This window comes from Fonsecaea nubica (genome assembly GCF_001646965.1).
Source record: "Fonsecaea nubica strain CBS 269.64 chromosome Unknown Scaff55, whole genome shotgun sequence".
NCBI classification, from domain to species: domain Eukaryota; kingdom Fungi; phylum Ascomycota; class Eurotiomycetes; order Chaetothyriales; family Herpotrichiellaceae; genus Fonsecaea; species Fonsecaea nubica.
The window spans coordinates 1-25,067 of NW_019173728.1; the positions used below are offsets into that span (position 1 = coordinate 1).

At 51.7% G+C, this 25,067-nt stretch overlaps 11 protein-coding genes across 11 annotated transcripts; 7 read left to right on the forward strand and 4 right to left on the reverse strand.

The window, feature by feature from the left end:
- Positions 1-148: 148 nt before the first annotated feature.
- Positions 149-1,066, forward strand: AYO20_07647 (hypothetical protein; the record flags this gene model as incomplete). The annotated part of the gene is made up of 1 exon (XM_022645932.1): positions 149-1,066. The coding sequence occupies one exon, from the start codon at positions 149-151 to the stop codon at positions 1,064-1,066; it is 918 nt and encodes a 305-aa protein (XP_022498022.1).
- Positions 1,067-1,287: 221 nt separating this feature from the next.
- On the reverse strand, positions 1,288-2,751 carry AYO20_07648 (acetoacetate-CoA ligase; the record flags this gene model as incomplete). Its single annotated transcript, XM_022645933.1, has 5 exons — positions 1,288-1,777; positions 1,832-1,901; positions 2,005-2,361; positions 2,438-2,502; positions 2,594-2,751. 5 exons carry the CDS (start codon positions 2,749-2,751, stop codon positions 1,288-1,290), a joined length of 1,140 nt encoding a protein of 379 aa, XP_022498023.1.
- A 376-nt stretch (positions 2,752-3,127) lies between these two features.
- Positions 3,128-4,147, reverse strand: AYO20_07649 (hypothetical protein; the record flags this gene model as incomplete). The annotated part of the gene is made up of 4 exons (XM_022645934.1): positions 3,128-3,465; positions 3,538-3,772; positions 3,848-3,951; positions 4,051-4,147. The coding sequence occupies 4 exons, from the start codon at positions 4,145-4,147 to the stop codon at positions 3,128-3,130; spliced, it is 774 nt and encodes a 257-aa protein (XP_022498024.1).
- Positions 4,148-4,843: 696 nt separating this feature from the next.
- On the forward strand, positions 4,844-5,623 carry AYO20_07650 (hypothetical protein; the record flags this gene model as incomplete). Its single annotated transcript, XM_022645935.1, has 1 exon — positions 4,844-5,623. One exon carries the CDS (start codon positions 4,844-4,846, stop codon positions 5,621-5,623), a length of 780 nt encoding a protein of 259 aa, XP_022498025.1.
- A 446-nt stretch (positions 5,624-6,069) lies between these two features.
- AYO20_07651 (hypothetical protein) lies at positions 6,070-8,424 on the reverse strand (the record flags this gene model as incomplete). The annotated part of the gene is made up of 9 exons (XM_022645936.1): positions 6,070-6,569; positions 6,649-6,758; positions 6,829-6,968; positions 7,030-7,128; positions 7,212-7,389; positions 7,444-7,674; positions 7,727-7,971; positions 8,030-8,072; positions 8,141-8,424. The coding sequence occupies 9 exons, from the start codon at positions 8,422-8,424 to the stop codon at positions 6,070-6,072; spliced, it is 1,830 nt and encodes a 609-aa protein (XP_022498026.1).
- A 1,232-nt stretch (positions 8,425-9,656) lies between these two features.
- Positions 9,657-12,167, forward strand: AYO20_07652 (hypothetical protein; the record flags this gene model as incomplete). The annotated part of the gene is made up of 7 exons (XM_022645937.1): positions 9,657-9,721; positions 9,817-10,767; positions 10,825-10,891; positions 10,940-11,135; positions 11,229-11,370; positions 11,436-11,591; positions 11,654-12,167. 7 exons carry the CDS (start codon positions 9,657-9,659, stop codon positions 12,165-12,167), a joined length of 2,091 nt encoding a protein of 696 aa, XP_022498027.1.
- Positions 12,168-12,275: 108 nt separating this feature from the next.
- Positions 12,276-15,075, reverse strand: AYO20_07653 (hypothetical protein; the record flags this gene model as incomplete). Its single annotated transcript, XM_022645938.1, has 14 exons — positions 12,276-12,356; positions 12,426-12,482; positions 12,537-12,606; positions 12,730-13,213; positions 13,317-13,437; positions 13,513-13,610; positions 13,677-13,734; positions 13,823-14,018; positions 14,116-14,319; positions 14,386-14,432; positions 14,496-14,516; positions 14,591-14,632; positions 14,690-14,766; positions 14,850-15,075. 14 exons carry the CDS (start codon positions 15,073-15,075, stop codon positions 12,276-12,278), a joined length of 1,782 nt encoding a protein of 593 aa, XP_022498028.1.
- Positions 15,076-16,392: 1,317 nt separating this feature from the next.
- On the forward strand, positions 16,393-18,398 carry AYO20_07654 (hypothetical protein; the record flags this gene model as incomplete). The annotated part of the gene is made up of 6 exons (XM_022645939.1): positions 16,393-16,462; positions 16,613-16,958; positions 17,060-17,440; positions 17,516-17,684; positions 17,756-17,923; positions 18,006-18,398. 6 exons carry the CDS (start codon positions 16,393-16,395, stop codon positions 18,396-18,398), a joined length of 1,527 nt encoding a protein of 508 aa, XP_022498029.1.
- A 1,724-nt stretch (positions 18,399-20,122) lies between these two features.
- On the forward strand, positions 20,123-21,253 carry AYO20_07655 (hypothetical protein; the record flags this gene model as incomplete). Its single annotated transcript, XM_022645940.1, has 2 exons — positions 20,123-20,717; positions 20,829-21,253. The coding sequence occupies 2 exons, from the start codon at positions 20,123-20,125 to the stop codon at positions 21,251-21,253; spliced, it is 1,020 nt and encodes a 339-aa protein (XP_022498030.1).
- A 583-nt stretch (positions 21,254-21,836) lies between these two features.
- On the forward strand, positions 21,837-23,072 carry AYO20_07656 (hypothetical protein; the record flags this gene model as incomplete). Its single annotated transcript, XM_022645941.1, has 2 exons — positions 21,837-22,402; positions 22,535-23,072. 2 exons carry the CDS (start codon positions 21,837-21,839, stop codon positions 23,070-23,072), a joined length of 1,104 nt encoding a protein of 367 aa, XP_022498031.1.
- A 564-nt stretch (positions 23,073-23,636) lies between these two features.
- On the forward strand, positions 23,637-24,379 carry AYO20_07657 (hypothetical protein; the record flags this gene model as incomplete). The annotated part of the gene is made up of 2 exons (XM_022645942.1): positions 23,637-24,173; positions 24,239-24,379. The coding sequence occupies 2 exons, from the start codon at positions 23,637-23,639 to the stop codon at positions 24,377-24,379; spliced, it is 678 nt and encodes a 225-aa protein (XP_022498032.1).
- Between the last annotated feature and the right edge of the window lie 688 nt (positions 24,380-25,067).

A 25,067-nucleotide genomic window follows, 5' to 3' on the forward strand; every position in this document is an offset into this window, starting at 1 on the left:
CACACACACACACACACACACACACACACACACACACACACACACACACACAAACACACCAACCTTGGTAGACACAGTTTTGAGCCTTGTACATGTTGCCTCTGTATCTATTAATCGACATCAAGCGAAAACATTCCACCCCAAAAAAATGCCCACCTGGCTCATCACAGGCTCCTCCTCCGGCCTCGGCCTCGCCATCACCCGCTACATCCTCAGCCAAGGCCACAACGTGATCGCCACATCGCGCAACCCCGCAAAAACACCCTCTGCCGTGCGCGAAATCACAGCGCAACCCCACGCCCGCTGGCTGACTCTGGACGTGACCTGGTCGAAACCGGCCATTGACGCATTCGTGCAGAGCGCGTGGACCGAGTTCGACGGGATCGATGTCCTGGTCAACAATGCGGGATACTCCCTCCTCGGCGCGGCGGAAGATATTCCCGAAGACGGCGCCAAGGCGCAATTCGAGGTGAATTTCTGGGGTGCCGTGAGGGCCACACAGGCTGTGTTGCCGCTGATGCGTGAGCGTGCTGCCGCCGGTGGTGGTGGTGGTGGTCGAGGAGACAAGGCAAAAGCAACGATCGTCAATATCTCAAGCATCGCGGCCCTCGACCCCCTCCCCACCTGCGCCATCTACTCGGCAGCCAAATGCGCGCTGGAGGCGTGGTCGGACAGTCTCTCCAAAGAGGTTGCGGGGCTGGGGATCCGCGTGCTGATCGTCGAGCCGGGTGCGTTTCGGACGAATTTCTTCAGTAAGGACGCGTTGCAGATTGTGCGGCCGAGTGCGGCGTATCAAGGGGACGAACAGCCCGTGGGTAAGACGTTGGGGGTGTTTGAGAGTGTGGATCCGGACAATTTTGGGGATCCGATGATGGCGGCGCAGAGGATCTTTGAGGTCGTCATGGGAGTTGGGTTGGGTGAGAGGTTGAGCAACGGTGGTGATGGTGGTGGTGATGTTTTGAGGTTGCCGCTCGGGGCGGATTGTTATGATAGAGCGGTTAGGAGCCATGAGGCGAGAGGGAAGGAATTGGAGGTTTCGAAGGAGGTCGCTTTGAGTACCAGTTGAAATTGAATCATGGACATTAGATATGGTCGAGTCTAGGTGTCACCAAGGTACACGGTGCCATATGTGACAAGTCCTCCTGTAGGCTGTTAACATTCCATAACAATTCATATATACCTGGAATAGCTTCTAGCAGTATATAGTAACCTGCTACAGTAAGCCCACTCAATGAATCCATAATCACACTCTATTCGCTTCTCTTCTCTTCCCGCTCTCTCCCCTCGCTATAACTTCACCACCGGTCTTTCAGTCCCTTTCACCACATCCTCAATGTGATAGAAGGGCAAAAACCAAGCCAACGTCTTGCGCTCCTCCTCTGTCGCCTTGAGTTTTTCAAAAGCATCCCTTCCACCAGACACTATAGCCTTGACCTGGATCTCCAATTTCTTGCCATTCGCATTGTACGGCACCTCGGGGACCCGGAAGATGAAGGTCGGAACATGTCTCCTGCTGAGATCCCGCGATATCTGCGCCCGGATCGCGTGTTCTAGGTCGGGATCCAGGATCCAGGGATGATGTGTGCAATGCTGGTACGACGGTGTGCACTTGACGAAGAGCACCACGCGTTCGACAGAGTCAAAGTATGGGGCGAGGCTTCTCTGTTGGCCGACGACACATGCGTCGGAGATGGACGGCAAGAATCGAGGCGTGAGGAGGATGTTGTAGATGTCGGAGCTGCCAAAGCGTACGCCGGAAGGATTCAGCACGCCGTCGCTGTGGTCACGTTGTCAGCGAGTGAGTTTTGCTTGTACTCATAGAAAACCTCACGATCGTCCAAGGATGTAAATGCCTCCAGTCTCAGGATCGACCTTTGCAAAATCACCGTGGGTCCAAACATCTGTATTTTCAAGTACAACTCGTTAGCAGTTAGCTTGACAAATAGTGACAAAAAAAAGGGCTGGGGAGGATCAAAGATGAGAAGAGAATCGAGGCATTCTCACGAGGGTATCCCGCAAAATAAGCGTCGAAGTATCTCTTCCGGCCAGGATCTTTCAAGAGCATGACTGGCATATTAGGAAACGGTCGGCGACAGACCAACTCTCCGCTCTGTCCATCTTCCACTTCCGTTCCATCGGGCCCGAAAACTGCAACGTCGCATCCCAGGGCTTTAGTTGAGCATTGACCCGGATACGATGGCAAGGCAGGGGTGCCGTTAACAAAAGATCCGCAGAGTTCAGTACCCCCGGACATGTTGATCTGACAGATCGGACCGAAGGCTTCGACCAGCCATTCTGCAAGGGGAACCGGGAGGAGGGCGCCGGTTGATATGACCGTGTGGAGGTGAGAAGTGAAGGATCCTGTCTCGGTCAGTCTGATATTACCAGGTTGTGCCCCCTCTCCAGTCAAGCGCTTTGAGAGCTTTGTATGACATACTGGGTGTTAAGCCGAGTTTCTGCAGTTCTGAAAAGTATCTCGGGCCAGCGCCAAAGGATGTCACCCTGTACCCGTGGATGCCGGTCATCAGTCAATTTCAATTCCAGTTTCGAGTTTGTTCCGGTCGCTCTAGTGTGTTGACTGTGTGAAACTTACTTGTGAGAGAAGAGGGCCTTCAAAAAGCCCTCAGCGCTGGGAAAGAACGGGCTGCCGTCGTACAATACCATCTTTGAGCCAGCCAGTAGAGCTCCGAGTGAAATGTTCCAAAGAGTCCAGCCGATCTGGTTGATGAAGATTGTCAGAGAGGCTACCATGCTGAAGGGTACAAGGCTATAACCTCACTCCACTATAGTGAAAATGCATATCGTCTGGCCCCAAGTTGTGGTGGAGGACGTGTTCTTTTAGTCCGTTCAGGACCAAACCCTAGATGCCAGTTCAACACATGTCACCACCTTTAACAAGGCGAATTCTGTTTATGTCAAGGGGGGGATCCGTACACCATGGGAATGGACGATGCCTTTGGGAGCTCCCGTGGTTCCTGAAGAGAACATGACGATGAAGGGAGTGGAAAACTCGACTTGTTTAAACTCGAGTCTGGCTGTTCTTGCTCCTGTCGCACGACCAAGAAAAGTATCGAAGGTGATGCTTTGAACTTGGAAGTCAGCGAGCTTGGTCCTCGAAATGGTACTTTCAACTGTCAATTGACGGGGTGACGCTGCTCACGTACCACGCAGTACTTGATGTTAAGGATGATGATGTCGATCCTTCGTCGTCTACTACGATAAGCTCGCAGTTTCTGTTCATCAATCGAACTGTCCTGGCAGCGTTTGCGATCTTGCCGCTGATGTCGATCCTCTTCCCATTGTATGAATATACCGTCTCAGCAATCAAAATCCGGGGCTCGAGGACTTTGAGACGATCCTCGAGTGCCTTGTCACCAATGTCGGTCGCAAACGAAGAAAAGAGTGCCCCGAGTGCCCCAGTCGCCAAAAGCAGAGCCAGAGATCGTACGTTGTTTCCACCCACAACTGCTCCAAAGTTTCAACGGTGGTTAGCTAAGGTACAATAGCAATTCAGAAATGGGTTCCGGGTTTACGCACCTGTGACAACCTCCCCCGGTTGTAGTCCAGATGCTTTCAGAGCATCAGCGTACTTCTTCACCAGCTCTTCCAAGTCTTGCCACGTGTAGATCTCCGGGTTCCACATGTTGTCTTCTCGCATGTTGATGATCGCGGTGCCAGTTTGTTTCCTGCCAAGTACGTTCTCGGCGAAATTGATCTTCGCCCCTTGGAAGAACGCTGGAAATTCATCGATGCGCGCGTTTTCATCAATCGCCTACCAACAACCATGTATTCCATGTGAGTGGCCGGTCAAACTAGCAAGGATGTCCAAGTCTCGAAGCTACCTTACCTGCGCCGGCTTGTCTGATCCGATAACCTCGAAGTAGTCCCAGAAACTCGTCCAGAAATCGCTCATACGAGTGATGGAAAACTTGTGCAGGTCCACATAGCTAGCTGTGCCATGTCTCGTAAGCCAGTGCTAACACCATGAAAACTTGGGGCATTATCTTCTGCAAGCCTGCAGAGCCGATTTTGTTGGACTTGCAAACTTACCTAACTTGACCTTGTATCTCCTACTGAGATGATCCCTAAAGTCGTGTAGCCTTGTTCGTAGGCCTGGCGGTGGCTTGTATGCTGGTACCGCAGCCATGGCTGAAGACATAAGCTACAGAGGTGGTGCCCAGGGATAAAGAGAAGGTCGAGAAACAATTCTTTCAAAGCACAGAAGGAGAGTAGCTCGGTGCACGTGAATAGAGACAGAGATTCCAGGCGGCGAGAGCCTCAAAGCTTGAGCCAGGTCTAGCCCCGGCATCAAGTCCAAGAATCAAGCACACGCGTGGGCCAACTTGACCGAGGAGAGTATGTATCAGTCATCCACATGTCGAATTGGAATAGCCCACCCTACTGCCACAGATAGGTCAGTAGAGGTCAGTTTCGGCCAATAACCAGCTCCAGCCCTCCGGCATCTTGGCGGGATTCTCATCGTCTACTACCAGAGGTAACAAGCCGACTAGAATGATGCTGCTGCGACAGGCGTCCATAGTCATATCCACCTGGAGAAAAAAGGCAGACGAAACGGCGAGTGACTCAAAACAGGGTTTGTGTGGAGTGGCCGTGGCCGTGACCGCCCCGAATTTCTTGGACACCTAGGACGACTTGTTTTGATACCAGAGGCGCTCCCGACGTTTTCTCGTGAATTGACGATTCATCATACGATATTTCCTGCATAGTCCAAAGGTCCTTGTACGCTTACTAATTCAATGTCACAGTGACAACCCCGGCAACGGTTGTGATATCAACACAACTCAGCCTTCGACCAGAGAGAAAGAGAGGGAGAAAAGTCAATATGTCGGTAGCAATAGTAACAGGGGCCGCCGGGGGAATCGGCAGAGCCATCTCCGTGCAACTGGCAGCTGACGGATTCAACATCGCCCTTGCCGACATGCCCGCGCGGTCTCGCGACCTCGAACAAGTCAAAGCGCAAATCGAGCAGAAAACAGGCCGTAGAGCCCTGTGCCTCCTCACCGACGTGAGCAACGAGACCGAAGTCAAGGCCATGGTGGCATCCACGGTCCGCGAGTTCGGCGAACTGAACGTCCTCGTCGCCAACGCCGGGATCGTCAAGCCAAACAAGCTCTTTGACCAGACCACCTCGGAGTGGGACAACGTGATGGCCGTCAACGCGAAGGGTGTGTTCCTATGCTACCGCGAAGCAGGGCAGCAGATGATCAAGCAGGGCAAAGGCGGCAAAATCATCGGCGCCTGTTCGAACGCCAGCTATCGCCCGTCCGTGTCGGGCGTGGCGTACTCGGCGAGCAAATGGGCTGTCAGGGGCCTTACGCAGGTCGCGGCCCTGGAGCTCGCGCAGCACGGCATCAATGTCAACGCGTACTGTCCTGGCCCTGTGGAGACGGATATGTGGACCGAGATCGATGCCAGCGTCTCTAAGAACACGGGCGTACCGCTGGGGTCGACTTATGACCACGCAGTGCAGACGCGCATGGCGCTCAAGCAGAGATTGACGCCGGAGGATATCGCTTTGACGGTCAGTTTCCTGGCCAGTGAAAAATCGAGGAACATCACGGGCCAAAGTCTCTTGGTAGACGGCGGGATGTATTTCAGTTGACGAGAGAGAGAGAGCCGAAAGGGAAAATGGTCAAACCAGTGGACTACGGAATTTATCGAGTCCCTTGTCTATTGACTATATCCTATATACGATATGCTATGGCCACTTGTCGGCACTGTGAAATGTGGCTGGGAATGAGAGTCTCTTTCCTTGGACTTCTGGACAAAAAGACACGGGGATGAAATATTTTGTTGGGAATGGAACACGTCCTGATCTAGAAATTTCAATGCAAAGGAAGCCCAATGGACACAGGTGAAAGAAGAAAGACCAATAAAGAATATTTTTCATGCTAATGGTCTAAAATATGAGATACATTCCTTTGCCTTGATTCGGAGAAAAGCAATTCGAGCTCATCTATCTAGACTGTACTGATCAATGACCCATTCACATGAACCATCTCCTGGACATGGTAAACTTCGCCGTTGATCACGCCATTGGCCTTGATACTAGGCAGCTGGTCCATCTTCGGCGGATCGAACGGGGGCGTTGTTCATCGTCGCAGAAATCAAGGCCCCCGGAGCGTCCCTGGTGCCCAGATAGTAAGAGATGTCTCTGCCATCATACTCTCGGGTTGTAAAACCATTGCCCAAGAAGCCAAAGGGATTGCCGCTCTGATACTTGATGTCGTAGTCCTCGTAGCGCGGCTGAGCCAGCAACTCAAAGTAGAGAAGCCTCGAGCCGGGCCACATGGCCAAGGGTCCGTCCTCCTTGCCCTGTTTGAACCAGCTGCGACATCCCGACGCCCAGGCCGTGCGCTGGAGGTACAGATCCGCATGCTCTATGAACGCGTCGCACACGGCTCGTCGTGGGGCCATCGCCGTGATGTTTTCCGTTTGCATCTTCTTGATCACTTGTATGAAATGACGCATGAGTAGTTCGATGATGGGCAGAAATGACCCGTGGCCCAGGGGGCCGTAGGCACCGGTGACGGTCCAGTAGTTGGGGACTATTTAGCTTCAAAGTCAGAACACAGTGGCTCCCCCTTGTCGGAACCATCAAGCAACGATCTGGGGCTTAGTGCTTACTTTCAGGAATCCCGATCGACAAGTACGATATCGGCTTCTCCTTCTGAATGTCTTGGACATTCTTACCTCTGGCCACGATGGGAAATCGAGGCACCCATGATGTATTGAACCTGTCATACGACGACATTTCAGTACGCTGTTCATGAGCTCAAAAACAAAACCGGGCCCAAAGAGACACACCCCGTGGCACAGATGATAACATCGACTTCATGTTCCTGTCCATCGTGATCGATAAACCCTTTCGAGGTGACTCTTTTCATCTCTTTGCTGAAAGTCGTGACATGTGGAAGGGTCAGGGCTTCCAAAAATCCGTTTCCTGGCTGTACTTGGTCATGAGCAGAGGAAACACTTTTCCAGAGGAGGACGATTCTTGATTCTTACCGTGGGTCGCCGACAACCTACCCCAAAGGTTGTGGGGACAATCGTGTCAATCAGATCCTTACGACCATTCAGCTTCTCATGCATTTGTTGTGTGGAAAACTGGATGAAATTTCAGAGAGTGCGTCAGCCGAAATGCCCATCACTGCCTATATCTGGAATATCGGGGGATTCAAATGCCATACCTCCTTGGCCTCTTGCGCTTCAGGTGTACCTGCTAGAATGAACTTGAATCGCTGATTGAGTTCGTCTTCAATGGCTTTAGTGTATGCCACATATTCCGGAAAGTTCTCGGCGAAGTCTCTTTTTTGTTTTTCGGTGTCTGCAATCCCATCAGCCCCGTTGGTGATGAACTGTTCACGCCTGCAAGATTATAGATGCCCACATTTGAAGTTGTCGCCATTCGGTCCAGCATACTTTTGAGCGAATCCGGCAGTGATCCATGTTGGTGACCGTACCCAGGTATATAGCTTTTTGACCTTGGACGCAATGTTTGCTGTGACCTGAATGCCGCTGCTTCCAACGCCGATGACTGCAACCTGTTTATTGTCCAAAGTGGTGTTCACAGGGTAGTTTGCTGTATGACAAAGTACGCCTTCGAAGTCGTGCAGTCCTTGAATTTCTGGCCACTTCCAATTGCTGTGCGCACTGGTTAGTCTCTAGTACCTCTGACCAATGTCCAGGTTTGGGTGCTCTTTACTTCAGTACTCCTCCGCCATTGATGAGGATTTCGGCTTGATCCACAAACACCTCATTTGTTATGAGATTTTTGACCTGCACATTCCATACCCCAAGGTCCTCGTCCCAGGTAGCATCGATGATCTCGTGATTTAATTTCATGTACTTGCGTAGCTGGAACCGCTCGACAACGTCGGCAAAATATTGCCAAATTTCTTCCGAGTATGAGTAGAAGTGTGACCAGTCAGGTTTTCGGGCCCAGGTAAACTGTGATGGGTTAAGATGGGAATAACGCCGCGCCAGCAAGACTCAGGGGGATTAATACCTGATAGTTCACGGAAGGGATGTCGCAGGCACATCCTGGATATCTGCATCCCAACCACATCAGTTCGACGGCGCTTATTTTTTCCTCTGGAGTCCTACATCGCCAGCTCACCTGTTCTCCAGCCACGTACCCCCAATATCGGCATTTTTATCATAGCATACCCATTTCGCGTTGTGCAGCAATTCGGCCGCAAATTTCGAGAAGCATATCCCCGATGCGCCTGCTCCGACATGAATAATTCGTATGGGTCGTTCTGTGCCAGATAGCTGCTCCTGAATACGATACCCATTCACACTCTGTCGAGGCCAACCATACCTGTCTGGGAGTGTTTCAAGGTTCCGATTAATCTGAGCGATGGTCTCCTCAACCTTGGAGTTACGGGGGGTAGGGTTCATGTTTTGTGGTTCTGCTTGCTGAGTGCAAGGAAAGAACAGGATCAGGGGTTGGGACTTGCTAAGCACCTCGGAGTAAGCGACGACGTGTGTAGAGTCCTTGAGCAACTATTCACCTGTGATGTATATATTGTTGATGTGTTCCTGGCCATTGAAAGTAAAGTCGCAGCCCTTGCGTCTGTAAACGCGCGCCATTGTCAGTTGATCGACGTCCTCGCTGGGCCAGCCTTCGGTGGAGTCTGCGCACAACGTGACCATGACCGTGAGCGATACCACAAAGACTAGGTCGAGTCGTATGGCCAACGTAACTGATCCCGAAAAGTGGCACGAGTGGTTTCGCTGTCTCCGGGCCTCAGCTTCCAAGTTCCCACCATGCAGGGCACGCCAAAGAGAGTGCGCCAAGACGGCGTCTTGAGTGCCTGGATCTGGACTAGCCCACAGTGCACATCACCCACAGCGGGCGGTTCTCTGCAGCGCCGGGTCGACTGGTCACTGGGACGCCACAAGAGATGCAATCTTGGTCCAGCGGTCGCCTCTCGTGAGAGGATAACGAGCTCATATCTGGGAGTTTCAATCAAACTCAGATAGACTGCCCGGAGAGACGCATAAAGGACCGGGGCAAAATTGTAGTCTAAACAAGTTGCCTTAAGCCTGGGATGCTTGTCTTGCCATTGTGAAGAGCGTGAACGTGAGAGATTAAGGGAGCAAGGGAGGTACTCGGTACATACCTCAGTTGGGACCAGGACGGGGCATTCTGCACCATGTGACCCCTGCTGCATGTGGTGCCAGGCACCAACTACTCTAGTTATGTACAAGGTCCCCCGGAGTCCCTCTCCTCACTCCCTGGCCAATTCCCCAACAAGCGAGCCACCCAGAGCCACTCCTCTTGATTTATTAGGTAAGCTTAGGCACGCGGGGTGGCACCCAGGTGGCACCCATAGGTTTGCGGGGTGCTGGACCCTATCAGTCCTCCTCAGTGCCTCCATGCATCTACCTGGTGCTTGGTATCGGAGTCGCAAAAAATAATATCTCGTCTTTGCTTTCTGTCTTGTCTCCGTGGCCTTTGATCTGATCCGTCCACAATTCGAGAATCCTAGACCTAGATACTCGCGGCCACAAGTAATGCCAAATGGACGGTGCCTCCACGGGTAAGCAGGCACCTCCAACACAACCACAACCACAATCACAAGCGAATCAACCTCACCGTGGAGGACGAGTTGCCTGTGTCCTTTGTCATGCCCGGCGCATTCGTTGCAATGCATATGACTCTCAACCATGTTCGAATTGCGCCGCTGCACAAGTCTCGTGCCAGTTGATTGAATCGAAAAGAGGCCGGTAGGTACTCTTCTACCTCATCCACCTCGTCCCCTGCGCCCGCGACATTTGAACTGATAGGGACAACGACAGATATATACGGCCACGGACCAAGAGCACACAGGCTCGTTCGGTGGGCTTCCGTCTTCAGCCAGATCATGATGCTTCGAAAGCCGCCACGACCGCTCAGAGCGTGCAACCTCCGATTCCTCAACGACTGCCAGATTCCACATTCGACTTCAACAAGTCAGTTGATGGAGTATCGTTGAGGATCGAGCCACTCGATTTTGGCTCCGATGCCGCGCCTTCACAACCATTGGCAGGAAATGAAGGCCCTTCTAAAGAAGGCTCCGAGAACCTCTACGCACGGCTGAGTGAGCAGTGCCTGTCGCCTCCGGAAACCCGCCACATCCAAGGATTTCAAAGCATATATCTGGGAGAATCGTGGCTTTTGACATACGTTGTTCAAAAGGTGATAAATGCAGACGCAGCATCCGATATCAGTGGCAGCTCTCCGTCTTCCCTCCAGGTCCCCCTGCCAGCGACCGTCGGCGATAAGCCTGACAATTTCGGCTACGACACCAGACTGGATGCGGAGGAGATGGAAGTCCTCAATATCAGAGGAGCCTTCGTGCTGCCCGAGCGACGAGTTTCCGACAAGCTGATCCAGACCTTCTTCGAATGCGTCTATCCGGCATTTCCCATCTTCGATCGAGAGCATTTTGCACAGCTATACGAGTCGAATCAGTTGTCACTTCTCATATTGCACTCCATCTACGCGGTTTCGAGCACGATGTGCGAGGAAGATGTGATTGCCGAATCCGGATTTGAGAGCCGAAACGCAGCTCGCAAAGTCTTCCTCAAACGTGCCAAAGCTCTTCATGACGCAGATTACGAAACCAACAAGGTGACACTGGTTCAGGCTACCTTCCTCCTAAGTTTCTTGTGGAAGGGTGCCACGGACGAAAAGGATATGTTCTATTGGCTTTCGATAGCTATCGGCAACGCCCAAGGCAAAGGAATGCACAGAACGTAAGCATTCCACGGCTCTGATCATCAGGTGTTTGAGAGACTAACACACCACACCAGAACCAAAGATTCTACATTGACGCCTCGAGACCGCAGGCTGTGGAAACGAATTTGGTGGTCGCTCTACGTGAGAATTCCTATCACTCAGTGGCAGGTCTTCATCTAATGGTAGCAGGTCCGAGACCGCCACTGTTCTGGCAACATTGGCCGCCCCATGCGCATTCGAGATGATGATAACGACGTCGAACCCCTCGATGAGTCGGATTTTGAAGATGATATTGCGCAGAACCCAACACTCTCAACACTTTATGGACGGAGTAGCAGGGTCCATATCCTCTTCGCGATCGCAATGAGCAAGCTCTCAGTCATTTGTAGGTGTCCGACCGGTGTGCGAATTGAAGAAGTTGAGACCGAGAGCTAACGAGCGGTAGTTGGTGCAATCACACTGGCAAAATTTTCCACAGGCCCATCAAGACAGAGACTGAGCTGTGAAGAGCTCGGCTTTCAGTTACTGGAGTGGCGACAGCAGTTATCCCCGGAACTGCAGGATGGTGATGGGGAAGAGGACGGTGGCTTCTGGCCCAAGATGCTGGATTTGAGTTACAAGTCCGTCAAGCTTCAGACTTCTATCTACCGCTGGTAAAGTCCCTCATGCTGACTCCATCGTGTAGTCATCACCTCATCCTGCTACATCGCCCTGAGAACAGCAAAATCGTGGTCGACAAGAAACTGCTCCAGTCGCCAGCATACACTGCCACGAGGAGGATAACTGCCATTGCTGATGATTTCCTCGCATTGGGTCTGCTTCGTAAGTCGCAATTGCAAATGTAAGGCCTTCAACGCTCCCACCCCCTTTGTTCCAGGTTTTACGATGACTGAGACAAAGCAGATGCCCAACTCTGTTCTCGGCGCTGACCATGTATGTGCTCATGGCGCGAAGTCCGGACAGCATGCATCGAAAGCTTGCCGAACACAAGGCACGTCTTTTGCTACTCGCCTGTGCCGAGGTTGCAAAGACGTGGCCGGCGTGTGACTGGATCATGAAATTGTTTGAAACGATATTCAAGAACATGGAGAAGAGAAGTCAGACACAGGTCCCCCAACCGGCCCTGGGCGATCCGTATCAGAGTGGTTCGGGTCCGACCCAGCAAGCAACTACAATCCGCGCCGGGCAGGGCATCCACCGAGAGTCTCAGCACGAACAGGCCTCTCTGAACAATTACCAAGATCAAAGGGTATCAAGTCCATCGGCAAACATGTTAGATGCGGGAGTGCTCGCGGACATGCCACTCCACCACCAGTTTCTCAATGTGCCCGAATTCTGCGATCAAGATCTTCTCAGCGTGCTGCCACTGGACTTTGGACTGCCTCACGATGTCCTTCCTTACATGATGGAAAGTTAAGATGTTGAATTTTTGTCTCGATTCTCTCTTTATTACATCTCCGAAAGCGTGTGGGTGATCTGTCTAACTAGAAACCCAGAAAGACATTCACTATCTAGTGTCGGCCTTCTAGCAGGGGACATAGTATCCTAAATCTCCATTCTCGACCTCCAGCTGCGTAAAGCCATTACCCAGAAATCTCCAGCGATTCTGCGAAGACCGCACATTAGATAACTCCATAGTCTCAATGTACATAAGCAATGAACGAAAATCCCTTACCTTGCTCCGGTAGTCGATATCAAAATCTTCTCCACGAATATGTTCCACCATGTCTTTCTAAAAGGGTTGTCAATCCACCGTCAATCTCGGTCAATAAGGCAAGCCACTCACATAATGCAGGATACTTCCAGGGTATAAGGCCGTCACTCTGCCATCGACTTTTCCGTTCTTGTACCAACTCCTGAAAAGGCAGCAAATTAGTTCAAAGTCCGAAGGGGGACTAAACCTGGATGTTCCAGAAAAAACCGCCCGAGGGAAAAGCATAAAGCTTGTGCTTTTGCCTTTGGCTTAACTTTGCACTCACCTGCATCCACTGGACCAGACAGTCCGCTTCATGAGTTCATCACCCCAAACGTTCCAATCATTCTGGACTTGCGCCTTGACCTCGAACGATCTGATATCTTCCCGGGTCATTTTGACCAGCCACTTCAGCACATAGTCCGCCGTCCAGTCAATCGCCGACGTCAGGCTCCCGTGTCCCACTGGTCCCGCAGGGCCCATGAACATGAAATAGTTGGGCTGGCCGTTGGTAGCGAGGGAGAAGTAGCTGGTAGGCTCGTCCTTCCACTCGTCGGCGAGGGACCGCCCCTTACGCCCGAGTTGCTGCCACCTCGGCCTGAAGGAGACGTCAAAGCCCGTGGCCATGACGATTGCATCGAATTCGCGATGTTTACCGTCCGCTGTACGGATACCGGTCTCGGTAATCTCGACGATCGCGTCGTCGACAAGCTCGGCGTTGTCTTGCTTCAAGCACTCGAGATATCCCGTGCCGGGGGTTAGACGCCGACCTGCGTGTTGTATAACTCATCAGCCAGTGGTCACCGTAATATCGACTGGGCATTGGGGATTGGGTTTTTGTTTCCATTCAAGAAATCAACTGCGGCCACTTACAACCAAGCGACCAATTTGGCACCAGCTTTTCGATCAACTTTTCATCACCTCCCAGTCGCTCGTACATGAGAGCCTTGACACCTTTCATGGCTTCGAGATTTGTTGGAGCTCCTTCGATGAGCTAGATGAAAATATGCCTTGATCAGCTTTTGGGGGGGCCTCGACTTGGATTGTGGCAAGCCACTGAGAAACTCACTGCCGAGTAGAATGTGTTCTGCACATGGACGAGCTTCTGTCGCAGGTCCTTCAGCTCTTCGGGATGCAACCGGAATCTTGCTTGCTCTTCGGTTGTATCTGCGAGCATGTTCATTAGTCCAAGATCGATATTTCGGTCCCCAAAAGATATATCGGAAATCTTACATGCGGGATTTCCACCAGGATCTTTCGAGAAGTCATCGGCAAAGGGGGCCGAGATCCACTAGGATTCTAGATCAGTTCTCACACTCGAACACATCCCAGCCTCAACATGACAGATTGGGAAATTTCGGGTGGGACAAAAATCTTACAGCTTTGGATCGAATGAAATTCACCATCTTGCTCGCAACCTTTTGCATTTCTGGCACAATCTGGATCCCTGAGGAACCGTTGCCAACGACAGCAACGCGCTTCCCGGAGAAGTCAAAATCATCGCGCCAGTTGGCGGAGTGACACAGATGTCCTTTGAATTTGTCGAGACCAGGAATTGAGGGCCATGACCAGTGACTAGAACCGAAAATAGTCAATTTCAAAAGTGCTGCCAAAAATTCTCGACAATGCTCGGGGGAAATGAAAATGTGTGGAAAAATGAATGGCCACATACTTGAGGACTCCTGAACCATTGAGAAGCACATGACACCAGTCATGCACTAATTCTGTTCCTTTCAAGACCTGGATCTTCCAGATCCCGCCGTCTTCGTCCCAGATGGCCGATTTGACCTCGGAATTGACCTGGACGTCCCGATCGAGATTGTACTCTCTGGTGACTTTCTTGAGGTATTCATGGATCTCTGGGCCGGTGGCATAGCTGGTCTGATGTCAGGACTCGGGACTTTGGTGTACTTGGTATGGATTGAAACCAAAAGAAACTCACTAATGGCTCCATTCCGGGTTGGGAATATCGACAAAGGTATATATATGCTAATAGAAATTTTGAATGAGCAAAGTGTCCGAGATGGCTCCAGAGTGATCACCAGAACATACAGCCGGAACGTCGCACATCACCTAGGTAGTCGAATTGTCAGTACCTTGATCACAAAGGCTTATGGTCCTTGACCTAGAGAATTCGACAGACGTACCCCGGGATATCTGTTCTCGTACCAAGTTCCACCTATCTCGGGCTCTCAAACAGTCAGCAACGCATTGAGTCTTGACCGTTCGTGGGCTCTTTTCCTCACATTCTTCTCGTATATCACATGCTCAATGATATCGTCCAGCTTATGGGTCCGTTGAATCTTGTTCGCCATTGTCAACCCTGACAGGGAGAAAAATTCAGTATGATGACTTGTGGCTCGTCGGCCACGGCTGCTAGGAGTCGAAATAGTTCCCCACACTCACCACTGAAACCCGCGCCGATTGTTATGACTCTCAATCGAACATGTGGCTTGCCCAAGAATTCGTCTCGTATATCCACCCAATTCGTCGGCTTCTGCTGCTCGTGCTTTGAAATCCCATCCCCGAGAGTCTTGTCGACATGGTCGATGCCATTGGCGATCGGTTCCTTCTCTCGACTGTCTACTGCCACAGCCCCAGCGGCGGAAAGCGCATCGACATCCACACTCATGATTAAAGGTCTTTTGGGATTGTGTCTGACTTGAGAAGGACTGATGTCACCTTTGTTGTAATTCTCGAATGGATCTGGATTTGGAACGATGAGTGCCGCACACCAAACCTTAGTCTTTGTTATTCAACACTGAGTCACTGACAACTGGTAGACCATATACTTTCCGGTGTTTGTCTCTTTGAGAAGGTCCATGTACTTGTGCAGGACTGATCCGGATCCAAAATGTGGGACCTCCCGCAAGACCGGAGTACTACTCACAGTTGTCAGTTGCTGTGTTAGAATATCACGACTTAAGATGCAGCATCAGGTCATTCCACCAGGAGACAGGGACACGGACGAACAAGCGGACGAGTAAGACTTGTCACCGTATCCAACAGACTGAAGATCCACTACGTCAGTCGAATAGGACACCGCGAGTGATCGTTGCCCGAGGTCGAAATGCCCTGAACTCCCAAGACGCCAGTGATGCAGCAGAAAGTCACTGCACGAGGTTCGCAAAGACTTTGGATAAGTGGGTCGGTGGGTCGGTGGGTCAACCGGCATCTTGGCACAATTATACATTATCAAGAACCCGAGAAGAATGAACAGCTTCTGGATGCGATAACAATACCAAATCCGTCTAAACTACTGTTTCCACTATTGTTTCTCCTGCCTGACCCCAAGTGACACTCTTGAACCCCCGTGGGGAGACCTCAATCTCCACAGACTTGACGCGACATCATGAAGCCGAACACCACTCCTTCGTGATTCGTAGGTTGTGAATCCCCGCCATGATGCTCAATTCGAGAGCAAATGGGAGCTGGCTAACTGTATACGATAGATCCTTGGCTTGCGAATAGTGTGCAAAAAGACTAAAGTCGCAGTATGTTGATGGCCCGGTCTCGAAGAAGTTGAACCACTGTACTCACAAACAAGGCTGCTCGGACCTTCTGGACGAGGTCTCAACTCTCACTACTGCTGAGAACGCGGTTGTGTCGATTTAATCTCGAACACCCACATCCATGTCCCCTCTTTACTTGACGAAGAGCGGACTGAAAGAATAAAGTGTAACACACTCTCCTTCCTCAGTTTCGAGCTTTGAGCTTCGTGGGGGACGCAATACATAAAACAGTCTACAGACTACCGTTGTCGCCCCTGCTGGTTTCCTTCCCAACTCACAGGCACCAGCTTCGTTAGAGATCACTTTCAGAAACCATCGAGCTTGCACTATTTCCACCTGCCTATCTACGTATAGGTTATCTGGCCGGCATACACGAAACATCTCGCACCTTTCAAACCCTTTGAGAAGGCAGACTTGGCTCTCTGTGACCGCCCATCATGAACAAATTCCAAATCCTCTGTTTGATGTACATTACGTTTGGTGGTGCTTTTTACGGATACGACTTTGGTATGTCCCATGTTTTGTTCATCATATCTACCTATCCCCCCAGATGAGAACTACCATCGGCACGGATTTTAGTCTCTTTGGTGCCGCGCGAAACATACAGACTGACACTTAAGAAACCACTTTCCCGGGCATTGCTGATAACAAATCCAGGAATCATCTCGTGTGTTTTGGGATACTCCGAATTCATCAGTTACTACGGCTTCACTCCGACAACTATTGGCGCCTTCAACTCGGCCTACTATGCCGCTTGTGCCGTCGGAACCGCCATGAATGGGTATTTGCCCAACAGGTATGGTCGGTTGTGGACGATCCGGATCGGGTGTTTGATCTCGTTTGTGGGCATCATTCTCCAGACTGCGGCCGTCAACTTTGCCATGCTCTTGATTGGCCGCATCATCGGGGGCATTGCCACGGGAATCATCTTTGGGATTTGTCCCGTTTATGCCAGTGAGATCTCTCCGCCTCAGATGCGTGGAAGAGCAGGTGCTTTATTCGCGTAAGTGTTCCTCCCACCCACTGGTCTCTCATCCCAAAAAAGGCATTCTGGCCCTATTTTGACCAAGAACTGACCCCCCTTTTCTTTTTTTCCTTGAACAGGCTCAACATCTCCTTGGCCAATTGTCTCACCGTCTGGATCGGCCTTGGTCTGTACTTCATCCCTGGGAATGCCGCCTTCCGCATCCTCTTCGGGTTCCAACTCCTTCCCGGGTTATGTATGCTCGCAGGGTCTCCGTGGATGCCTGAGTCACCACGGTGGCTGGCCCTAACCGACCGATATGAGGACTGTCTCGCTGTGCTCAAGCGGATCCATGGCAATGAGAAGGACGACTCGGATTCCTTCTTTGCACGCGAATTCCATCAAATCAGAGCCCAGATCGAATTGGAGAAGAGGGATAAGATCGGGGTCAAAGATATCGTCATGAAGCCTTCTTACCGTCGACGAGTGGTTCTGATCATGGCTTTTTATTTTTTCCAACAGTAAAGTTTCCGGCACCTCACCTCCTTATAGCTTCCGAGAGAGAAGGGGGGTGAACGCTGACGAGATTTGCACAGGGCAACTGGTATTTTGCCTCAGGCGGTCTACCAGGTGCAAATCTACACGCTCTTGAAAACCACCCCGGTTATGTCACTCGTCCTCGTCGCAGTCTGGGGCAGTGTTTCGACATTCGCGGTTCTCAGTCTCGGCTTTTGGTTCGACAAGATCGGCCGTCGAAATGCTCTGGTGGGTTTAGATTTTCAATCCCCCTTATTCGTTCGTGCTCGACTGATGACAGTATCTGGTTGTTGTTGCAGTTCCTCTCCTACGCCATCATGATTCCTGCATCGATCATTATTGTCGGTCTGTGGGCTGCCTTTGAGCACGGCGGGCAGAGCAATCTCGGACTAGCAAAAGGCATCAACGTTGGTATCTATCTCACCGTGTTCGGATACGCGGCTGTTATGAATACCTTTGGCACCACAGTGAGTACTGAAATTTCTTTTCACAAGCCCATATCAACACACACAAGAGAATCCTAGGTTACTGACACCCCCCTCCCTCTAGTACGCATCAGAAATTATGCCAACCAAGATCCGCGCTACAGGAGTGGCGGCAGGCTACATCGTTTTCAACGCCATGGGTGTGCTCATGACCCAGACCGCGCCACTGGCGATCGCTGCTATGACCTGGAAGTACTTTATCATTTGGCTGGTTCTCGACTGCCTGTACGTGGTCATTGTGTACTTCTACTATCCAGAAACGAAGAACAAGACACTCGAGGACATCGCCGGTGTGTTTGGTGACAAGGTCGCCGAGTCCTGGGAGGAGACTAAACACTTTGTCGAGGAGGACAATGGAGTGGTTCAGCCCCTGGCGCTTTCTGACGAGAAGGTGTCTAATCCGCAGGTGGTGGCGTCTCCTCTGCACGTTGAGACCGTTACGCGGTCTGCGGCTTGAGGGAGTTGGAAAGTGGACAGTGAGCAGTGAACAGTAGACAGGAACGTCTCGTTGCAGCCCCTGCGGCCTGTACATTGGACAGCTTGATCGTCTCTCAAGCGTCACGATGCCAAAATACGTTTCAGGATGGTTGCTGTCGAGAACACACGCGATCGATGTTGGCTACTTTGAGAATTGACACTTTCGACATATATATGCATACATAGTGAAGCCTCATTGAAGCACAGCAAAACTTGGATAATGCATGATGTGTCCCCCTGTTCTTCGCAATAAAACCACCAAGCTGCATCGGCTATCACATGTTTCAATCATCATGGGGTTGAACTTTAGACCTTGGAAAATCCATTCTGACAGCCCTTGAGGTCGACATCAACGAGGCCCTGCGCTCGCTTCTCGTCAATACGTGCAGTCCTTCCGGGTGCTGTCCGCTTCGCTACAAGGTGGAGCCACAACTCGAGGACGCCGGCCACCGGGGCATGGCTTATGAGGAGAGACGGGTGCGTGGCGTTTTTGCGAATGTTCAACAGTCTTCGAACTTCGAGTTGGTTGCTTTAGACTGTGCAACCCAGTAGTTTCCGAGTCCCGAGTAGGTGGGAAGAGACTGGGAGGGGAACTACAAATGCGGTTAGTCCAGTGGAGTAAATGGAATGGTGCTAACTAGACCCGGCAAAGTGTCATGGGCTGTGGTCAGACCCTCTGCACCAAGACGCCGTCTTGGCCTTCAATGGGAATTTGCCCTCAGCTTGACGCACCCCTCGGCATTCGATGTCGCCAACTCTTGCAGACATCAACGTCTTTCCCGATCTCCATATCGCTGGTCATCGCGTACACCTACAGTAGCAAAGTTCTGGCAGTGGACGCGTGCACGGTTTCAGAATCTCCGCTGACTTCTCACTTGACGGCTGACGAGAACGTGTCCACGCTCTAGATTGTAAGTCCTCCCATTACCTATTGACCTCTATTTGTCATCTGCGATTTGGAAAGGACGACCAAATAGCCTCGTGGCCAAGGCTTGTGCAAGGTTTCGTGGAAGGTCAGAGGTTCTTGATCGGACTTTGCACTCGGTTTTTAAGACCGCGCATTGTTTGTTTATTTGATCCTGGTGCAATAAGAGGTTGTCTCTTGGTGGCCTGGTGTGAAGATCGCTGGCTGTTACATACTCAAGGGATTTCTCGTCCAGAAAAGGAGGGCCTCGACACAGTCCAGTCGAAAACGAACAAGACAAGCAATAACGACGACGACGACAAATTGACGCGACAAAATTAAGAATAAAATGGGATCTGTCAGTCCCATGCCATTGTTGGGTGAAGAGAGAACGGTACCAACCTTCCCATGGCGTGCCCGTGGCCTGGTCTCTTCGGGTCTGCCTTTCCCTGCACTGGTCTCCAAACACGTGGATCGACTGGCCAAAAAGCGCGTCTTCCTCGTGGTGTCGGGATCGCTGGCTAAGCATACAGACTGCGTAACAAAGCTGAAGGATGCGTTGGGAGACAAGCTGGTGGGTATCAACGTCGGATTTCCAAGTCACACACCATGGACACACGTGTTGAAGTTGGCCGAAGAGATGTGAGTCTCTCTCCCCTCCCCTGCGTAGGCTTACAGTCTTCTCGACTGCTTTGTTGTGCGAAGGCTTTTTTTTTTGGACGCGCTCCTCCTCGGATACCGAAAATTGAATTCCTTCAAAGGAGGTAAATAAAACAAAGATCAGATGATCATTAACTTTCATGGAGTGGATAAACAGAAAACAAAGCAACGCAGATATCGTGGTCACATGTGGCGGCGGCTCCATCACCGACGGCGTCAAGCTCGCCGGGTTGAGTCTGGCGAATGGCCTCACGTCCCTCGATGCGCTCGGCGCCATGAGCGACAAGCTGAAAGCTGCGATGCTGCACGACATTGACTACAAATACGTCACGGACTCGGATCCTCCAGATGTGCATGCTCCGCCTTTCACCATGATCAACGTTCCGACCACGCTTTCTGCAGGGGAATACTCGCCCTACGCAGGCGGGATCGACGCCACTGACGGCGTCAAGAAGATCTTTGTGCACCAAGGTTTATTCGCGGACGTGGTGATCTTGGACCCGGAACTGGCGGCCAATTCGCCCGAGTGGGTGTGGATGAGTAGCGGGGTGAGAGCGATCGATCACTGCGCCGAGTTATTGGGGAGCCTGAATCCCGCGATTGAGAAGGAGACGGACGAGGCGGCGGAGAAGGGCTTGGTTCTGCTGGTAAGAGGGCTTTTGAAGCTGAGAAGGGAGCCGCAGGACCTGGAAGCTAGGCTAGAAACGCAGTTTGGATCGGTTTTGGCCATGGACGGTATGTTTCCCCCTGAAGTCTTTTTTTTTGGGCTTGAGCTGCTCAAACTGGCACGCTGGTGTTTGTGTTCAGGAACAATGTGTTCTGACTCTGACCTTTTTCTATCTTCAGGCCTATGTAGGGGCGTCCACCTGGGCGCTTCACACGCCATTGGACACGAACTGGGCACCATGAACGTCGCACACGGACACACATCTTGCGTCCTCTGCCCGACGGTTATGAAATACAACGCCAGCGTCAACGGGCATCGCCAACAACGGGCTCTCAACGCCCTCTGGTCCGACCCGTACATTCGTGAGACGCTCGAGACTCATTGCAATTTGACGCAGTCTTCCGCCGACCTCGGGGATGTTCTCGATGCGCTTTTTCGCCAGTTCGGTATGCCGAGGACATTGAAGGAGGTCGGAGTGGAGGGACAAGAGAAATTGACGGACCTGGCGAGAAAGTGCTTGGAAGATCCGTGGTGTAGGACGAACCCGATTCCGCTGGTGACCGAGGAGCAGGTGATGAAGATTCTGAAGCTTGTCGAGAAATAAAAGACTTCTCGGCTGAGGGGGAATAGAGCAAACGAGCTGAGAGTAGAGGCCTCAGGAAGCATTGACTCTGTTGATTCGTGACTATGTCCTTCGAAGAAGGGAAGTTTTGAATCGTCGTTTCCGGTGACAAGCATGTTTCAATGTACATTGTGATCCCCAAGTATAAGAAAAGATTTCATCTCTGGACATTCAACATAGCTAAAAAGCTCAAGAGCAAGCTTTTTTCTTCCCCTGTCTGATTGTATCGAAGTTTCGAGGACGTACCGGACTTTTGGGGGTCCCTCTTAAGTCCTCTCACTCAAGCATACCAGAGCTGGGTGACAGCGGCCTTCTTGGTGGACGAATTTGTCAGCTTTCAAAAGCGCAAGACGGCGACACAAGCCGTCTAATTTAAGCTCCACTGACACCTTGACATGGGCCATTGAAAGTGACGATCTTTCATCATGGCACGTAGTATACAATAAAAAGGGCAAAACCTCGCAAGAACCGTGTAAATTTTGTTCACATACCTACCTCCCAAAGCCGAAAATTTGTCACTCACCTAGGTGTCCAGTCCCGTGAAAATTGACCTCAATCTCCCACAATGAAAGCGGTCATCTGGACCGGCGACCGCGCCGAACTCGTCACCAATCGTCCCCATCCCCGCCTCCGCCCCGACTACCTCCTCGTATCCTGCGTATCCATCGGCCTCAACCCAACCGACGCCAAATCCATCGCCACCCGCCGCGCCGCTCTCAACGGTCTTCTTGGCAGCGACTTTGCCGGCGTGGTGTTAGAAGTCGGTGCGGAGGTGACCAAGCCGTTCGCGAAGGGCGATCGAGTGTGCGGATTCGCGCACGGGGCCAATTTCAACGAGGCCGAGGATGGGGCCTGGGCCGAGATCATTGCTGTCAAGGGCGATTGTTGTATGAAAGTGCCTGAGACGTGGGGCTTCGATGAGGCTGCGACGATCGCTGCGAGTGCGATTACGGCGGGACAGGGCCTTTTTCAGGAGATGGGATTGAGACTCCCTGCGGTCGATGGGGAGACGGGGGATCTACCAGCGGGAGCGGGAGCGGGAACGGGAGTCGGGGAGGGCGAGAAAGAGTACATTCTGATCTATGGTGGAAGTACGTCTGCGGGAACTTTGGCTATTCAATTCCTCACATTGTGCGTTTTACTACTCTTCCTATTACTAACTACGAGTCCCGCGTCACTCTTCTCTCAACAACAACGACAACAAATCCCTCCAGGTTGAGTGATGCCGATACTGATACTAACACGCACGCACGCACTCAACAGCGCCGGCTACACCGTCCTAGCAACCTGCTCGCCTCGCAACTTTGACCTCTGCAAATCCCGCGGCGCCGAAGCCGTCTTCGACTACCGCGACCCAGCCTGCGGCCAGAAGATCCACGCATACACGTCCGGCCAACTCAAGCTGGTATGGGACACGATCGGCTCAGACGACGGCGTGGGCATATGCATGGCATCCCTCTCCCGCGACCCTCAGGCTGACAAGAAATACGGCACGATTCTCTTCAATGACATCCCGCGTACGGATGTCAAGCACAGTTTCAGCGTGCTCGTGACGTTTGCGGGCGAGGCGTTCGACAAGTTCGGCAAGCATTTCCCTGCAAGTCGGCGGAATTTCGAGTTTGCGAAAATGTTCACGACGCTGGTGGAGGGGTTGATGGCGAAAGGTCGGTTGATGCCGCATCCTGTCAGACTCGTTGGGGCAGGATTGGTGGGGATGCTGGAGGAGGGTGTGCCGATGATGAATCAGGGAAAGGTCTCGGGGTTCAAGGTTGTGGCTAGGATAGCGGACACGCCGTCGTAGGTCGTAGTACCGGAACAATCTCCCATGGTAAGGAGGTGGAGAGATAGGTATAGTTAGAACGCAAATGATTAGCCTCGTCGTTAGTCAGCTAGACAAAGCATCGTCTCGAGCCTTGGATATTGTTAGTACGCCTCGTGTCTCTCACATAGCAGCGATGCGCGAAGGTGGAACTTAGAATACGAGGTGAATGGTACGTGATTTGGTCATTGTGATTGGCGGATGGGTCTTGACTGGTGGGAATTATGGTGTCGGAGTTACGCGTCGTAACGAGGCGAAGTGCCGGTCTTCAAGATATGATATACGCATAGCCCCCGTCAGCACCACTCATGATACGGAACTTGAAAGCGCACAAACATCGGACGCGAAGATCAGACTAGATGATATTCGTAAGTCAAGATCAATAAGTCTAGTCCATTTGATCACTGAAGTCAATCCATCAGGCTGGGGGCAACCTCGCAACTCGCAAGTCCTTTCATTGAACCACGTCCGCGTCAGCCATCACAAAGCTCCTAACATCTCTTAAAGGGCTCGCCGTCTCTCGAGCCTTCAATTCACTCCATCACCATGGGCTCAGCCGCCCCATCCAATGCACTACTCGACAGCTACCGGGCCTCCGGCTTCGCCAACACCATGGGCTGGGGTTCCCACCCAGCCCTGATCCTCGTCGACGTGTGCAAAGCATACTGGACCGCCGGATCTCCACTCGACCTCAGTGCCAACCCGCCCGCCGTATCTGCCATTGCATCAATGAAACGACTCGTCAGTGCCGCGCGGAAGGGAAACGTCCCCATAATCTGGACGCAAATCAGATACACATCACCGGATCTCGCGGACGGGGGGCTTTTCGCGCTCAAAGCGAAACAGCTGTGGATATGGCAGGACGGCAATGGGCGCGGATTGGATGCTCCGCTTACAGGCCTGGAGCCTGCACCGGAAGATATTGTGATCGTGAAGAAAATGCCCAGTGCGTTTTTCGGGACCACGCTCACGGACCAGTTGCTGCGCTTGCGTGTCGATACGCTGGTCATATGTGGCGTTAGTACGAGTGGATGTGTCAGGGCGACGACGCTGGATGCTATGCAGAATGGATTTCGACCCATGGTTTGTTCTTGGCTCTCGGTTCTTCGTGGCGTCTCAAGGTTGAGGAACTGACTATCAATTATCAGGTCGTGGGAAATGCTTGTGGAGATAGGGCTCCAGAAATTCAAGAAGCGAATCTGTTTGATTTGAATGCGAAATATGCGGATGTGGTGTCTGAGGAAGAGGCCATTGGACACCTTGAAGCTGGGTGGAAGGCGAAATGGTGAGAATGGGATGTATTTGCTGTGTTGATTGAAAGATCCTCTTCCCGAGCTATTCCTGAGGTGCCTCGCGGGAGATATCACATCCTTCGGGCCTCGATGAAGTATTCGTTGCAGGGGTTGGTCAAAGGTACCTTGTCTTTCGTCGTTCTTCTGCTGACATCAAGCCGCACAGACCTCGAAGAACTTTCGTTATATATGCAGCGGTGGAGAACAGCCGTTTACCATGTCGATCACGAATCTACTTTTCAATTTCACTATGGCCACTACTGATCAATAGCTATGGACGATAAGACCTTTCGCACCCAATCAAGTCCCATGCTACTGGCGGTGTGAAAGAATGTCGCCAGCGACACACCCATGTCAAATATGCCCTCGCTCACCAAGTGAAGCTCTCCTTGTTTAGTTCCAATTTAGCACAGTCCATCCTCTTCCTCACTGCCGCTCGATCTGATTGATCAATGTCTCATCAAAGGCTGATACCAGTAAGTTGTCGAATCAACAAAAAGTTGGACGTACGAGTGACTGTGAAAATCAAGGCATGCTTGGTTTGGAGAGTTGAGAAGATTCTTATCAGCAGTGCAGCAAGAGAAATTAAAAGATACATGATGGTAGGATGTTTGGATGACTGACCCGAGTGATGTTTCAATAGCAGACGCACTATGTTGGCCTGATAACGCACTCAATCACAGCT